We start from the raw sequence: 18,180 nt of genomic DNA, 5'->3' as shown, positions 1-18,180 counted from the left end.
GTCTATTTTTCCTTTTCACATGCCAAGATATTTTGTTAGTAGCTGAATAATCAACTATGGTCACTCACAATGTGCAAGGTATTGTGGGTTCTTTCTGAGGTTGTTGATCTTCATCCTTCCAGACTTCTTTCCGTGGTTTATTTTTGATTTCCATTTGGACCAGTGTATTGTCCTTCCACCAGCATGATCTATCTTTTCCCCTGATAAGGTTCTACATGTGTTTGACGTGGGAAGTACTGTTTGGCTCAATCTTGATAACACAGCTGCAATTTAGGGACTTGGATGCTTTTTTTGTTGGTTTTGGGGCTGGACTCTTTGGAAAGAACCCTCCTCTATGACAGTGAGTAGGTGATTGCACTTCGTAGTTGCCTTGTCAGAGTGACACGTTTTGTTTGATCATTTTCCACATCCAATTCCCAATCATTCTATTGGGGCTATATGTGTATCCTGGAATGAGTGCCAGGGATGTGCATGGCAGGCACTTGAATGGTGTATCTTGGGCTTCTCGCCCTTGCAATTACCAGCTGTAAAAAGCAGAAGGGCTGAGTGTATGTAGTTTGAGCAAGCTGGTATGGAAATAGCATATGTCTAACTTTTGGATAACCTTTACATCCTCATCAACTTTTAACACTGTCTGCACCATCTTCACACTCACTAGTCTGCTTAGTGTATTCTCCTTTATTAATACCCTGGGTTAGGACAGTTCAGTTGTGAAGTGATAAAGCCCTGATTACTGACCTGCAGTCTTCATTAAACATAGCCCTATTCTTTTTTGTCCCATTGCTGTGCCCACTAACCTCCCGGTTTGGTGTGGCAAACATGAATTTAAATTCGAGGACAACGTAATACTCCAGCAGCAGGGAATGGGTGATTCCCAAGACATCTACTCGTTTCTTATTTTTAAATGAAGAAGACTACAGAGGTGCCTACTTTTAGAGGTGGTCATCCACATTTATTAATGGGAACAGAAGCACAATATTTTGCCTCTCGCTCTCTCTGTCCCACTCTCTCCTATTACTTAGTTCTACTACCTCTACTCTCTTTCACTTTCTTTTCTAGTGAAGCAAAAAGTAGAGGCTACAGTGCGAAATATATACTTGCAATCTAATACAATGCTATTCATAAAACGAGGAGCCACAGGAGTTCACCATTGCATGCAAGAGTGATGGCGTCTGCAGTCCAAGAAAGGGAGTGTCTCAACATAGAACATCCACCAAGCAGTACAGCTTTTATTTAAGGCACTTAACTTCTGACATTAAGGTAGCTACAGGAAGGTTGGTGTGGATGTCCTTAAAATGATTACTAATGGTACAAGAAGTTGAGGGGGGACTGACAGTGAACGTGGGATGTTTTCAATCATTTAAGGGTATTGAAATCCCCTTGATGCAACAATTTGCGCTTTTTAGAGGTGGACCTTGGGTTGGAATTTGCCTTTCCAAAAAAGGGCGCAGGGAGGGGTTTTGAGGAAGTGGAGTTTGGAAGGTGGAAATCTAAAGAAAATATTGAGTTTGAAAAGAATACTTTCTTTTCAAAGCATGTGTGTTTAAAGCTGTTAAAGCAATACAAAGACCCTGGGGCAGATGGGTCTTGTAGATTGTATAGAAATGAAGCCTTGTGTAAAGGTTCCTATGAAGCAATTAAAAGTAGATTTTGAATTAAAAGATTAAAGAACGCATGCAAGGGTTTTGGAAAAATACATACTACAGACAATTCCATCACTTGCCTTGGTTAAATGCCTTTTAATTCACAAGTATATTTTTTTAAATAAAATTATGAGTATTGATCTCATATAAGTTTCTGTTCATGCTCTTATTAGGATTACAATTGAAATGGAGTGGAGTAAGGGTTATCAGAATAAAATACATTTATAATTAGAGTTTCACTAACTATGCACTGTGTCTCTTTAGGAATGCAGGAAGAAGAACAGTAATATGACTTATATTGAAGATAATTAAATAGTTTCTGGGGTGGTGATTGAATAGAGTAGTTTTCAGTTTTCTCCAGAATCGAAACAAAGTTTCTTGATGCCTGTTTACTTCTGGAAAATAGTTCCAAGGTTTGATGTCACATCTGAAAACCGCTGTGATGGAGTTGGGCGGAGAGGGAATTTTGTGGTTTCCAGTTTAATAATATCTTTGTTTCTTAGTTGTTTCTCTCGCCAGAGAGCTCTTGGGATGAGGCGAGGTGAGGTGGTTGAGTTAGATGGATCACCTTGAAAAGGATGCATGCTAATTTGAAATTTTAATCCAGGAGTGACGTGATCAAACATTTTCTTTCCAGACAGTAGACAGTCACCTGAATGTAGCATAGTTTAGAGAGGGCAATGTATATTTGTTGGAGCCTGATCTTTGTTACAGTTCCATAATCTCTGGCAAGTAACCACAGTGGATCAGACAACAGAATGGGTGTCTTTGTGGTTAGGAATACTATTATTTTTTCACCTATTGGAGTGTAGCTCTGGCACTTTTGGCAAATAATCAAGATTGGCATTCATAGTAAGCTGTTGATCCAGAAGCCCAAAGATTTTACCTTCGACAGGGGGTTTGGTGTGTTGCAGTTTAGATTCTATGTTCAAGTTAAATTTGGTGTCTTTGGATAGCAGAATACATTTTTTCTGGGCTAGTGCTATGAAAATTAGGCCTCACCCAGTTCTAGAGGTTTTAGTGGTAAGAGCTCAGTATGTTAACATCATCACTGGAGGTGATTATATATGTATTTCGGTATCATCTACATATTTGGCAATAGAAACGCTGGCCTCCTCCATCAAAACTCGTACACGTCCCATATTTATGCTATTGCATGAATAATACCTTGACATCCTCTAGAGAATTTAAGCTCATATTTATAATGGCAATATTATGACAGCTAATGAGTCATTAGTCTGGCAATCATTTAAAGCAACACCCTTGTGGATAAATTTGTGCATGCACTGGTTGTAAAAACGATTGCAATTCAGATAGATAGAATCAATTGGACTAGTTTGCAAGGTGCACTGTAGGGTCTGATTGATAAAGTCCCATTAGGTAAAGTCTTGCATTTGGTCTAGTAAGATTGGTTGTATATTTGTAGCCAATGTTTTATTTTCACAGACTCACAAACTATCCACAGAGTCCTCCTGGAAATTAGCACAGACCTAGTATGAGGTAAAGTTCTAAATTTGCACTTGTAATATTGCTTGTCTATTGGGAGCCAATGTTTTATTATCACAGACTCCCAAACAATCCACCGAGTCCTCCTGGAAAACAAGCACAGACCTACTTTCCCAGCAGTACACATGCACATGAAAACTGCACATGGTGAATTCCTACCAGTAGAAATATATGGAAATCTGATGCAAATGTGTTTGTAGGTTAAACTTTTTCCCCACAGGGAAGAATATTTCCCCATGGAGACCTACATTTGCAAGTTTTCTCAGGATGAAAAATGTACTTGGAAGATATGTGAATGCATTCATAATGTGTATATAGGTGTTTCCCTATTTTTCTGAGTAGGGCCACCCAAAAAGAACCTCAAACTCGCTCTTACCCTTTCATTTACATTTGTGGAAATTCCACACTGCCATAATTCAAATTTGCTAATTAACCCTTGCACATGATGTTTTGCGCTCAGAGTTTGAACTTAAATGTGCAGAAACATTTAGGAAATGGGTCCTACGTGACCACATTTATCAGAGAGGAATTTTAGGATTTGTATTCAATTATGATTATTGTAGACAGGAATTGTAAGGGTGTTACTTGGTGAGTTCTGGAGTGTGTTCTTTTAATAGACACATAAAAAATGTGCACTAGGCACAGACTTATTGCTGTTGCTAAAATATATATGCAGAAAGCACTTTTTCTATTTTAATCACTAAAATTGCTTATCATTGGTTGGCTTTCTTGTCAATTCATTTGCTTGCTTCTTATTCAATGTCTTTCCTTCCTCTTTTTGTGTTCGTCCTTCCCCTGGAGCAAAGCTGTACTACAATGTTTTTTTTGGGATGAGTTGTATCCTTCCTCTGCTTACGATCAGGGAATTACTTTTTTCTTTTTCTTTAGACACTCGATGGGAGTGCATCTTTTATTGCTTTCCCATCTACTTGTTCTTCCCGTGCCCCTACTCTTCCTTCTCACCTATGTTTGTGTGTTGCTCCCCTTCTTTTTTATATTATTTTGTTGCGCTCACACCTCTGTCTACTCTTTTCCCTAAAATTCTCACTCCTCAAACTGAACTCAACTTGTACTCCCACTTCATTTTTAATTTTTAATTTTCCTTTTCTTTTTTTGTTTTTGCTGAGGCCCTGTCAAATGCACACTGCTTACAGGCCGCTCTCTTTTCTTTTTGTCTCCAGGAGAGTTTTTAAGTTTCATTTACTAATTGTAAATGGTCAAAGGCTATCTTCAAAAGGTAAATTAAACTTGATAGCAAAACACCAAACTAGTTGCTGGTGCATCACTATGGGTGTGCATTCGTCATTACACCTTTACTGTTATCTTGAAGTACTTTTTGTTTGAGATAAAATTATCTAAGATGGCCGCCCGTGCACAGTCATATGTCGTGACTCAATCTCACACTGGTCACCATTTTGAAATGTTTTTCTTTTTTAAGCAATTCTTTATATACGAGTCTTGGCAAGGCCAATAGCTTGGCACTCAACTTAGAAAAGTGAGACCTATTGGCTTTGCCAATGCTCATTTTGAGGTGGGACCAGGTAAAGATTCATATAGTAATGCAGTACAGTAATACTTATGGAATTAAAATTGTGTTTTTGGAATGGGGAAAGGAGTATCATTGACACTTCATAGACGTACCACTGTCTGGAAGAAATATTTATACACAGTGTTTTTCTCTTAATTCGTGCTTGTTGAAATCTGTTGTGCCCTGTGTCAAATGCAACCAAGAAATATTTATACACACTGTTTTTCTCTTAATTCATGCTTGTTGAAATCTGTTGTGCCCTGTGTCAAATGCAACCAATAAATATTTATACACAGTGTTTTTCTCTTAATTCGTGCTTGTTGAAATCTGTTGTGGCCTGTGTTAAATGCAACCAAGAGGTTGAGTAGCCTTGAAGTAGTCTGACTTCTTCTGTCATCTGGTACCAGCAGTTTTCTCCTATAAACAAGGTTGCTGCCCTCCACCTAGGGTGAAAATACTATTGCACCTTTGTCAGCTGTTCTACTGCTTGCACTAGGGCTTCTAGTTTACTGAACAAGTCTTTCAATATCATCCTCTACACACAGAAGACTAGATATTGGATTATATTTGGCAAGCTCAGTGATATCTGCTTTTGGAATCTGGAACACATGTATGCCAGTTGTCTGTTTTGGAGCAGATGGACCTAACCCTGTTAACAAGGAGGCTTTGGGGATAACCTGCACAGGTTGTACCAACGTGCTAATATAGTGATAGCAGGCATACATCATCTGGATAGAATGATACCTTCTTAATCACATTTTGCAATGAGAGTGAGGTAAACGTGTGATAAGTGATTTTGAGGAGAGGCCCTAAGTGTGCCTTGTACAACTGATATTGATCACTAGTCCCTGATATATAGTCAGATTTTCGCAACGTTGTACATAAAAATGTAGCCAGGGAGATAGAAATAACTTAAGAAGAGTTTAGTTCAAAAACCTCACCATATATAGTTGACATCTTTTATGATCATAAAAAGCTTGGTGGTGCTTTTTTTTGCACTGTTAATCCTTGATGCTAAATTACTATTCATCCAACGTCCTTGGTAGGCTTTTAGAAGTTTATGGGCCACATGTGTGTGTATCTTCTTAAGGTCGCAAACAGCCCGATTTGCAGAATCGGGTCGTTTGCGACTGAAAAAAGGCTTTTCCTATGTACCAAACCCTATTTGCAATTCAGTAACCTATTACCGAATCGCAAATAGGGTTTGTGATTCGGTGTTAGGAAGGGGCGTGTTACTTCCTAATACTGAATCGCAGCGGTATGTAAGAATGTTTTGCGATTGAAATGCATCAAGTTGGTTATAACCCGTCGCAAATGGAAAGGGGTCCCTAAGGGACCCCTTCCCCTTTGTGAATGGTAGTACAAACATTTTTAAGAGCAGGCAGTGGTCCCACAGATCACTGCCCGCTCTTAAAAAATGAAAAGAAAACTTTTAATTTTTCTTTTTTTAAATGCAACCTGTTTTCCTTTGAGAAAAATGGGCTACATTTAAAAAAAAAAAAAAAGATTGCTTTATTTAAAAGCAATCACGGACATGGTGGTCTGCTGATCCCAGCAGGCCATCATCCCCGTGATGGATCGAAAATTGCAGCCTACTTCATTAATATTCATGCGGTAGGTCGATTTGCGACCCCCTAGGAATTGCTAAATGAAACTCATGGAGTTGCATACATTAGGAATAGTGATTACCTAATTGCGATTTGCAGAAAATCTCAATTAGGTAATCGCTATTCCTAATATTGATAGATGTGACCCGTAATATTTTGTTTCAGAATCAACAGGGGGACAAGACCCATTACTATGTTGGGCATATTCAATATTAGCAATGAGGAGTTCCTGGGAATACTAAGAGTTTTGTTTTTGTCATAGAGGGTAATTTATATTATTCTACATTTTTCCATATAGGACTTCCACATCCTCAGAATGAGTAAAAAAGATGCCATTGAGCAACCATGTTTAGGTAACTACTGCTGTGTTTAAATATATAGGCATACCCCAGAAAATGATCTGCAAGTGTGTCCCTCGTTTCCCCCTCACAGGCATTGTAATATCCCTTAAGCAGTCTTACCTCTTACAGTGGGTCTGTGTAACACTGATGAGCAGAGTAGTTGGCTCAGCTCATAGTTTGTGTGTAAAATGTTATTATAGAAGCACATTAACATACAGGGAGCTCAATGGTACCTCCATCCTGGTTGCTGTCCCAGTAAACCCTACTATGTAGATCGTACTCAGTAAAGAAATCATACATACACAGTTGGATGAATGCCACGCTATGTCATGTTAGCAGGCATCAGGTGAATTTTCTCTAGGTCTGATGTGCTAAGCCTGAAACTCCTGAGTTGAAAGTGCCATACTTCTACAGCAGCTTTGGGCCAAAGTCTAAGAGTACGGACTACTCTCCTGGTGCCGTGAGGTTGGATCCCACCCTGTAAACCTGCCATTGGGCTTTTAGTGCTTCGTGGTGATTTGCAGCGTGTAGCCCACTTACTGCCTCTTCAAAGAACAAGCGTCTGTCTAACATATATTTGATGTAGCTCATGACAGATAAAGGTGTTTAGAAAATCTGACCAACAAAATAGTTTCACACAAACTACAAGAACTGAAAACGTTTTTTAGCAAAAACATATTAAAAAGTAATCTACTTGATGTTTGTGTTTAGACTTACTTTTTCAGAGGCACTTGGAGATGCTATCCTGGAATATGGCTACACTGACCAAAACAACAAGGCCAAATGCCTTGCTTTGGCTCAAGTCGTCTACAGACAATGTGGTGTTCACAGAAAAACAGCAGTCTGCATGTATCAGGAGGGTCGAGTGTGTGGATTGATGGAATTTATACACCATGGCAAGCAATTTACTTTGGGTAAGTTAAGTGTTTTGTTTTCCATAAATATCAACAGTAACAAAACAAGTGTTTATGCTGTGCTCATAGTGAGGGTTGGCTATGAGGATGGGTGAAAAGTACACAGGCAGCAAAGTTAATTACATCATTGAGAAACAAGAAGACAAACGTTGGGTGGCCCACAAATAGACTGTTGGAGTAGTCTAACCTTTTCTTTTTCTGATTTTGACACCTAGCTGACATGGCTGAGGGAGTGTAGCTCGTATTAGTGTTGGACAACACTTCAAGCTTTCTAGCAGTGGGGGGAGAAGAGAGGATGTCAACAGGATGATAGAGATACTAATTCCAGCCAGTACCTAAAAGCAGGGAGACAGTTGGAGACTTAAGAATACAGTTGAGGTGTGAAAGAGAAGAATGAGAGAACAAGTGTCATCAACATGGAGGTGGTAATAATAATGAAGGAAGAGGTACAATGATGTTGGCGAGAGATAGAAGCGGCCATGGGCCAAACTTTGAGGAACAAACTCTGGAAATGTTGCGGACCGTGCTGTAGCACCATGATACAGAGCAAGAATGATTGAGAGATGGGAGGAAAAGGGTTCAAGTGGTGTGGCAACAATACCAAGAGAGGCATGGGTTATTTGCACACAGAAATTGTGGGCTAATGACATGTTAACAGGCTTGAGGATAGGGATCAACTCATTTGGGCATGTTGTAAAGAAGGAGGTGAATGTGGTATGTTGGGCTTTAGAAGAGAGAGGGAGGAAGGATGGGGGAGCAAAGTTGTAAGAGCAATCCTAGTATGAACATAACTTCCGTCATCAGCTGTGAGGTCAGAATGGGTCATTATGTTGTGTGGTGCCGTGATCGAATAGTTTGGAATAGATGCCCCTGATAGAACTTGTTTTTGGCTTCTTCAAGGGTAGTAGTAAGGATGATAAGCACCAGCTTGCATCAAGGTCTTCAGGCTCCTGATATTTCTACTTACATAGGTGGGCATATATCTTCGTTATATGGGAGTGGAAAATTGGTAATATTTAATGCTAGTTATGTGGCATCTCAGTACTAAAGGTTGAAATGGAAAAGTTATTGTCCAGTGAAGTATGTACAGTTACATTTAGATCTTCACAGCAGTTCTTGGTATACAGAATGACTAGGGCATTGTAGACACCATTGAGGTATGAATGAATATAGTCAGAGTGGGCTTTGCAAATGCTAGTGGTGAAGCTAGTATTAGGTGGGTGGCGTTTTATCTCAAACGATAAATGGATAAGGGCATGATCTGAGATGAATGGGTCCATTGTGGACTGTATATGAGCAAGGTTGATGAAGGATAGTGTCCAGGTCCTTGCTGCAAGATGCTTGGGCTTTAAATTATAACATTTTGAGCTTTAAAGGGAGCAGTGGTAATTAGGTATACAGCTAGGAGCAGAAATGCCATCAGGTATAACTGGAATAGAAGTCAGTGATTTATTTAAAAGGAGGTTGACCTCCTCCACCATTGCAGGACATATATACAGAGTTTTAGAAGGGAGTTACTAGTGAGTAGAATGACAGGTGTTGTAGAATTCTTATTATCCCCCTAATGTTCACTGATTAAGGTGACATATAGAAGGTATGAGAGTTCAAATTATCAGTAATTATGTTTTGTTGAAGAGCAATCAGGCATTCCATAAATACAGTGAGATTTCTTGGGTATTAGCAGATTGTCTGTAAAGTTCAAGAGTTAGATGTATGTTGAACCAGGTAAAGAGATGATTTAATATGGTTGTGGTTTGTTATGGCATGGGTAATTTATAAGGGATGATGTGTTTATAGAAGAAGATACAAGGGGATATATATTCAATGAAAGTCAAAGTTCACAAGTGTGCAGGGACATCAAATTGACAGTCCAAGCAGTAAAAACAGAGCATTTTAAAGTTGTACTTCAGTCACATTTTGAATTTGGTAGCCAGGAGAAGGGTTACCAAAACCCCAAGGTTAAAGAAATTGAAAGGTCCAGGGGCCATACTGTGCATGCTGATAAAGCTGCATCAGGCTGTTCCTCAGTTCTTGTGGCATGAAAAGACTTGTTATTTGGAAAGGACGATGAGGTCTGATGATGATCCCCAAGGCAAAATGGCAGTGCTTTCATTTTTGTAATCCCTCATTGGCCCCAAGAGCAACAATCAATTGGCAACAACTGGGGAGAAGATCATCGCACTGCCCGAGAATTCTGCTTACAGCTTGAGAGGTGTCTGTTGCTGGAGGAGGGAAGAAGGTGCTGAATGCCCTGTTCTTGATTAAGTTCCCCTCTATATATTCATCCATACTTCTACCCCCTCCTATAAGCAACCCTTCCATGGTTCCCACTCTTTACTTGAAACACAAGTTATTTTGGTATGTAAAGAGAGAAAGGAAACACTAGAGGGAAGGCAGTGGACAAATGGGTAGCAGGACAATGTTTATGGTGAATAATTTACTTGCCCAGGCTTCTGAATTTGTTTTTATTGCTGGATTAAAGGATGTCACTCAGATTTTTAGAAAGAGGACGTTAGACTAGGAAGATAAAATGACTATAAGTGACTAATTAATGGGGTTTGGACCGTACAATTTATAAACCTGATTCACAGAATCAGGCTTTATAAATTTCTACCTTGGCAGGTGTCACTGAGTGCACCAGTAATTCTGCCAGTTAGGTAGAATATCTGCAGTACTAAGTTTAGGATTAGTGCAGGGTTGTTTCAGGGTAGCCCAGATGTGGTGTGAGCAACGTGAAGTTAGTGACATCCTCAAAAAATCCCTGTGGTGTTTTGCGCACAGTTTATGCATATGATATCTCAGCTAGCAAAGGCTGGTGTAAATGGCTCTGAAAGACACCCAGACACATCCGTATTTCATGAACTTGTAAGGCAATGGGTTTCACAACCTGGAAGAATGTTTCCCAGATGGGGATCAATAAAACAAAACAAGCATTTGCAATGCAATAGGACTCGCATTTATGCAAGACCTATTATATTGGAAATGGGAGTGCGGGCGGGCGAGAAGGCACAACTGGAGTGGGGGGCGGGGGGCCGAGAAGGCACAGACTGCAGGAGGGGTGAAAATAGTGCTTGAAGTAAAGGGGCCAGTAGCCATGGAAGGATACAAATGACGACATGGCCATCATGAGGCGGGACTAACAAGCCTAAAACCAATCGGAAGGCAGCATGTAGGAACTGAGCCAATGAAAAAGATGGGCGGAGAGTGGGCGGAGCTTCCATGGAGCTTCCACACCATACTGAATACTGCATGCCCCGCAAAGCAAGCAGCGCATGCGCGCTTCCACTATAGGCTCACCTAAAAATGAGGGTGTCTTTGCATCGTGTTTTTAACATGCAGCAGGGTAATTTCTACTGCTGCAGATTATAGTGGGTTTAGACCAGAGGTCCAGATTGAAATATTCAGTTTTCATAGTTTGCCATTAGTGGTCTACTAGTGAAGAACTCTAAATATGTAGAGCTGCGTTAATGGTTTCTTCAAGTTTTACCAAGCTATACTAATCCATTTTCCAATGTAAGTAGAAAAAGGAATGGTAACATTTTTAATATTAGGGAATGGGGAAGCAGTATTTTGAAGTGTTGCCTTTTTATTTTAGGATATTGAAAACCTTGTTCTAAAACACTGTCTTGTGAAAACCAGTCTCAGAATCTGTATTCAATTTCAAGCATTGCATAAAAATATATCTCTTTAATGTGCTTTTTTCAGATGACATACTGTTTTTGCTGAAACAGTGCCCAAGCAATGAATTAATTCAAAATCTCACCAGCGAGTGGAAAGGAAAACCAGCAGTCTTGTCCATTGGGCAGGCTGTTCTGTTACTGATCTCTGCTGGTCACAAAGAAAATGGCTTTCAGTTACTTCAGCAAATTAACATGACTGAGGAAGGTAAGTGCTGCACACTTTAAAGTTACATTTATCAAATCATTTGTTTAAAAGGGTGACTTGTAATGCTCCTTGATGTTGACCGTAATGGTGATATACGTATAATGCTCTTAAAATAATAAGTGAACGAGCATGTGTACAAACAGTCCGAGGTTAAAGCTCCCTAAGGCATTTCCTTGTGCTGTCAAACTACACATGCAAAGTTGAGGTAAGAGGGTGTAGTGGGTTGCTGGAGATTTCATGTCAATAATATTAGCAACGCTGACTACTCTGATACTTGCAGTTGTGCATTTAAAATTGTATGGGCTCATTAACCACAATAAGCAAAGGTGTTGGTTTAAAGGTTCAGATTGGCTGAAAGTGTCACACATGACATGGGTTCATTTAGACTGTATATCATCAGCACAATCCATTTCTTTAAAAAGGGTAAGACGGTGTTATCTGTTTAATGGCATAGCATGTATCCTTCACTGTTCTTTAATACATAATCTGGTTCCTTCCATCACAGTCACTACTTCTGTTCAAGCCAATCACAATTTCTTAAATACTGCCAAAAAGTGGTAGACAATCTCTTGCTTTAAACAAAATCACTCAAGCAAGTGTATTTGTGGTGCCTTTTGAAATGGGAGGAGTTGACACGCTTGTTTCACCCCCTTTCTTCTGACACTGCTTTGGATGAAAGAACATCTGGTTGCCTGCTGATCTCAGACATTGTCGGGCAATAGAGAGAAAAGTACTGCTTTAGGTAATGTAGAGCTTTACACTATATAGTAATTTAAGAATCAAAGCTAGAGTGAGTTTTATATTGAAAATGTGCAGCAACTGGAAGTCAGTGCACCACCCCCAGTCTAGGGAAATAATGTGCCCCTTTTATTCAATTAAAAACTGCCATACTGGCATAGTCTTGCAACACTTGTAGCCTTTGAACTTAGAGGTCCTGGCTAACAAAGCATTAACATAATCCTGTTTGGGTCTATCACACCTCTAGGAATGGTATATGATTCTTCCTAAGAGAGTGAGAGCATCTAAGTAATACCATAAGGTGATAGCTTGATGTCTGGAGACTTTACTCACCTGACTTTCCTTAGTAAATGGCTCAACAAAAAGTACTCCCAACGTTTTACTTTATCTCTTAATGAAACGTCTACATCGCCTACACGAAAGGAGTGATTGGCAGAACTCCTGTTTTTTTAGCCAGTGATCTGTGACAAAGAGCTGAATCTAAGTGTTGGAAACATTTAAGCTCCAACAACTTTTGTTAATTTAATCTTGTATTATAGAGAACACCTTTGCTACCTTCTGCTGAACATTAGATAGTCTATCTAGCTAAAGCAGTGGTGTCAAAGACTGTAGATACACCTAGTAGCATTAATAAAGCAAAATTCCTTGCATTGACTATATTCAAAATAGCAGTCTGAATATAACCCAAGGCATTTCATGTGCCTCTGTAAGAACGAAAGCATCACTGTGTGCCACTCAAAATATTATTTTTAGATTTGTGAACTTTGAGCTGCACTTTACCTGCTTTTTCATATTTTCTAGCAGCCATTGAAAATTTGAGGTAGGCTGATAATATATTGAATCCAACAAATGAAGACTTCGTTTTTTCAGAAGAGGGGAGATCCAAGTTTTCTCAAATTCTCCTATAATAATTCCCTTTCTAAAAGAGCTGCTTGCAATTTCTCTATAAAATGGAGCTTGTAACTTGCAAGCCCCCGTGACCAATTATTGCGGCATAGCACTCCGATGTAAACGTTTGGATTTAAGCATCTCATTATATCAATAGTCTTGTCCAAAAAGCTCTTAGTAAAAGATAGATATGTTCTTCCAATGCTTAGTTGGGGTAGATCCTATATTAGCCTTCTCATCTACATCAGAAATAGAAATCCTATGTTCAGACTGATCAGTTTTACTTTGAAAATAGCTTTAGACAGTGTCAGACCAATCATCTGGAAAATGAGGCAGCCTGTCAAGAGATATGGGAAAGGACATTATTTTTTGGCATCCGCAATAGCTTTGTATAGACCTACCTAAAATCTTCCAATTCCAAATGTGTCAGATCACAAGTGTTTTTCTGCCTCACACATTCCAGTCTCATAACTTTACTTTGCATCCTTTTTCTAAAAAAGCACGGACGAAAATGTTTAGGGGTTTTCTATCTTGACATTTTCTGTGGGGCATTCTCATTGATAAAAGCAATAAGTAAATGGTTATAATATTCATTATTTGTTGGGTAATTCCCAAATATAGCTACTTCGCCTGCTCCTTCTCCGTAGTTTGACTGAGGGGCTGAATTATAGTTTGGCAGACAGCATACTCTGTTGCAACAGTGATGGGCTGCTCTCTCTGCCAAATTGATTCACCGACGAGTGGACCTTAAGTGGATCAGCAACAGAGGCTACTCAGTCTCCGTCGCTGACATACTCTTCCGACAACCCAACAGAATGAGGTCAGTCAGACGTTTGGCCACTCTACCATCCACCTGATACAGAGTGGGCGGTCGAATAGCCAGTTTTTCAAGGGGGCAAGGACTCCTGTGGTGTGGAGGTCATTCGTTTTTGTTGTTTCACAAACAAAATCCCGCTTTGCGATTTTGTTTTTCAAAAACAAAAACATAAAAACATTGGACGGGCAATAACATTATTTTGGCGGTACCTTCCGTCAAATTTTTAATACATTGACAGGAACCGCATTAACGGTGGCTCCTGCCAACGGTTTGAGTTGTCCTCAGGGCTGACTGACAACTCTAAATTTTTCAGGTGTGGGACCCACGTTATGCCAGAAGTAAAATACTCTGCCATACTGACGGATTTGCCTCGTCCCGCCAAACTCTAAGTTAATGCTTATATTTTTCTAATGACAACATTTTTAAAGTCTCAGTAGAAAACATTTGGTTGTTTGATATACGTTTTGATAGATTTATCCACAACTAAATAAAATGCAATTAAATGATACAGTCCTCTGATGCCACCACCCCAACCTCTGCATTTATTCCTAGTCCTTTTGTAAGTACCCTAAAAAGTGTCCTTTATTGAGGGGGAAACTGTTGAGTTTTGTTGAAAGTCCCAAACCTCCAAGGTAGCTGCCAAATTCACAGCAACCCCACCGTGAGGGGTCCTCAGATATGTTAAAATAACCTAGGTCAACCACATGCTTAGTAACTAGTATTATCAGAAGTAGGCATACATTTCCAAGTCCATTTCAAAGTCAGCACTAGATTTAGGCTGGCAAAACAATAATAAAATGGCTACTGATCTGTTTCTCTAATGATGGCATCACAGAGCTTGAGCTGGAGGGTTTTTTCCATTAAAAATCCCAGTAAGCCAATCACACTGCACAACTTTATGACCTTTTCTAAAGAGAAAGGAGTGCCAGATAACAGATCTAGGTTAGAGGCTATTTGAAGCCAGGATTCAATGAAGAATAAATATCAAGTGATTTGTTGATAAACGTAAGATGAATTTTGATTTGGCATAGAACGCGCATTCATCAAAGCACATTTATAAAACAGTTGGCTATTCCCAACAAGTACTTGACTTGGCAGTTCAGGCTGGACTATTCCTATTGGAGCAGGACCAATGCTAATTTGCACATAACAGTTTTCTCTCTGGAGTGGCGTAGTGAGTACAAATTATGAGCGAGAATGTGGCTCCACGTGATTACCATTGGTTGAGACTGTTTGTTAGCATTGAATCCATCACATTTGTGCTTTCCTCAGTGCAAGATTCTAAGGGTGACGGGTATGCCCAGAGGTGGGTCTCGTGCTCAAATTGCCACAGGACTCAAGCTATAACTCACTGACGAGGACTAAGATGGGGCGCTTGTTTTCCATCCAGAGGAAATCTGCCACGGATGATCAGGCCGGACTGTTCATACTAGAGCAGTACCAAGGTGGATTTCTATATTGCTGGTCTGTATTTAGAGTGGAATAGTGGGTGAAAAATGATGGAATGGAAAGCAGCCTGATCTTTGCACAGCCTGACAGACAACTCTTTATGGTGGCCTAAAGGTGAGGGGCGTGGCTGGTCAGCCTACAGGACTGTTGTACAACTGTGCCAGGGGGCTGTATTTGGAAAATAAACCAGCCTACTTTCGTTACTTTTTGGCAAATATTAGTAGATCTGTATGTAATGACACCCAAACATGTGGTGATACATACATTTGCAGATGCACATTCTCGTAGAGCTTCAGTAGTCATAGGGGAGTCGTAAGATCCTTGGACATTTTCAGTTGGTGTCGATTTTCAGCAGTTTTCTTGATTTTTAACTGCAGGCATAAGCAAGTATATAAATCTCAGTTTTTTGCATATTTCTGTGACTTAGGCCTATAGAATGCAGAAACATTAAGAATATCGACCCTTAATAGGTTGTACGCCACAAACAGAATTGTTGTTTACTTTTTATATTAGGTATCCCTTATTATCCTACTCAGCAGTACCGTTTTGTTGACTTTGGATGTTTTACTGACTGACTTAGTTTTGTCATGATTTGAACCCGGGACATACTTTTCTCGGGTCATCAATGCATTAATCCACTGAGCTTATTTTACCAACACTCAATATGTGTTGAATTAATCAGCCTTCCATTTGACAGCACCTGGGCAATTATCCTGTGGTGAAACTCAGGAAAGTTAAAGCATTAACTGCAATACTTGCCAAATTTAAGTTACAGTGCGACACCACGGGTCGAGGCAACACTGCGAGGAGTTCCAGAGGCTCTGACGCCCTCTTGATGAGGTCCTTGGACCAGTGTTCGGTTGCTGCAGGAGGCTGGCGCCGCATGGCTGTTCACAACATGGCAGTGCATGGCCCACACCAGCCTACATAATTGCAATGTAATTCTTCCCTGGAGGTCTGCGTGAAGTGGTGATCCTGAATCCTCAGCAGGGGCCAGTTAAGGTGGTGCAAGGGGGACCCCACCTGGTGGCACTGCCCTCTTGCGAGTCCCATCCATGGCGGAGGTGGATACCGCAGCTGGATGGAGGGGCCTTACCTGGTGGCTGTCTCTCCAGCTGCTGGGCCTGCCCCATCCAACTGGCTCGGGGAAGCACTGCTACTGATGGTACAGCACTCTCGACCTCCGGCAAGGCAGTGGTGATCACGGGGGCTGACAGGTGGGATCTCAGCCTGTATGGGGGGACCTCGACTGTGGGGAGGCAAAGAGATCACACATGGCTGTTGGACTGGCGGCTCGGGGCTCTGACCTGCCCTTTGTGCCTTCCTGCCTGTGGCCTGCTTGCTTGCTAGGCTAGAACCCTGTGATGCTGCATGGTGCAGGGAGCTGCGCCGGAGGCCCCAGCTGGGACATTGTGCTCTGTGCACGCAGCCCGAGGACATCTAAGCACAGTGCCACTACAGGTGAGGAGAGCTGTGGCACGACTGGGAGGGGGACTGGAGGCTTGAATCCCCGTCTGGCCTCTGAGTCAGCGCCGTAATCAAGGTTCTGGGGCGGTGGAGCCATCCCAGGGGAGCTGGGGCCCTTCCTTCCACGGCCCCTCCCCAGACACAGCTGAACTGACTTTGGGCCTGGCAGAGAGGCGGCTTCTGTTGGCATGCTGGGGGGGAGGAACGGGGGGGGCGGCCGCAGCACCTGGCCTCTGAATCGGCACCCTCATCGAGGTGCGGGGAGGGGAGACTGTTGTCAAGGAGTTGCGGATCTGTCTCTTACTGTTTGTTCCCGGTGCCTCTCCTGATTTCATCAGTACAAGCCCGGGCCCAAGGAGAGGAGGCCCCTACTACATTGCTGGGGGGGGCCCATTGTGACATGTGACCCCTGAATCGGCTGAGACCTTGCGCCTCCCGGCTACTACTCGGTGCCTCCCTTGACTCAACCCACTCGGGCCTGGGCTTCGAGGTGCGGGGGCTCTTGCTGGTCTGCTAGTGGGAGGGGCCCTCCTGGTGAGGGCAGCCAACTCGAGGAGGAGAGCGGCCGCAGTTGACCCCTACTGCCTAATCTCTACCGGAGTGGCCTCCAGAGCCCAGCGGAGCACACCGCCATTGATTGGGAACTCTAAGCAGCAGCACGCATCCACCCTCAAAGTGGAATGACCTGGCCTGTGGTACTCCATGGACAAGACTCTTCTGCCAGCCGGTTGCCTTGAATACCGACCTGGGATCCTGCTGGACATGGCGCAGGGCGGTACGCAGCTATACCCCTGACACACAGGCCCTCACATGCTAGCCTATAGCCCATTACAGCAGACACCTGGGATAGAACATTCATCTCTGTCTCTGTGACCCTCTCCTCGGAGTCTTTATCCAAAGCTGTGCCGGCACCTTACGCCATGAGCAGATTGTGTCCAGATGCCAGCCACCGTACGGCAGGCCTCCACGGCACTCGACCTCCTGTGGAGTGTGGAGAAAGAAATGCAGACTCCCACTACATCCGACAAGTTAGACAATTGTCTGGCAGTGATAGAGCACTCCAGGATCACAATGTAGGACAGGTTTGGAGTCCTGGCTGCTAATATTAACTTACTCCGAGATGCCCATTACAAGCTCGCTGACAGAGTTGCGGATGGCGAGAAAACCCTTACTGCCCACAACCACTTATGAAAGAGCATTAGGCTGCAATCGGAGATCTTCAAGTCTGTGTAACCCAGCTGGAGAACATGGCGGACGACTTGGAAGGTCACTCCTTGAGGAGCAATGTTCGAATTCTGGGACTTCCGGAGGGAATTGAAGAATCCTATCCTATTGAGTACCTGGAGACCCGGTTTCAAACATTCACCCTTGACCTCGGATCTCACCCCTTTCTTTTC

At 41.9% G+C, this 18,180-nt stretch overlaps 1 protein-coding gene across 1 annotated transcript in view; it reads left to right on the top strand.

Moving 5' to 3' along the window:
- CLHC1 (clathrin heavy chain linker domain containing 1) overlaps positions 1–18,180 on the top strand; it is a 189,091-nt gene that overhangs the window by 158,753 nt on the left and 12,158 nt on the right. The window contains exons 10-11 of the mRNA XM_085612605.1: positions 7,337–7,539; positions 11,245–11,424. Coding sequence (XP_085468731.1) covers positions 7,337–7,539; positions 11,245–11,424 — 383 coding nt within the window. The remainder of the gene's footprint in view (positions 1–7,336; positions 7,540–11,244; positions 11,425–18,180) is intronic.

Source organism: Triturus cristatus, chromosome 6 (assembly GCF_964204655.1).
Source record: "Triturus cristatus chromosome 6, aTriCri1.1, whole genome shotgun sequence".
In the NCBI taxonomy this organism is placed as follows: Eukaryota; Metazoa; Chordata; class Amphibia; order Caudata; family Salamandridae; genus Triturus; species Triturus cristatus.
This window is presented reverse-complemented; position numbering and strand designations above follow the sequence as displayed.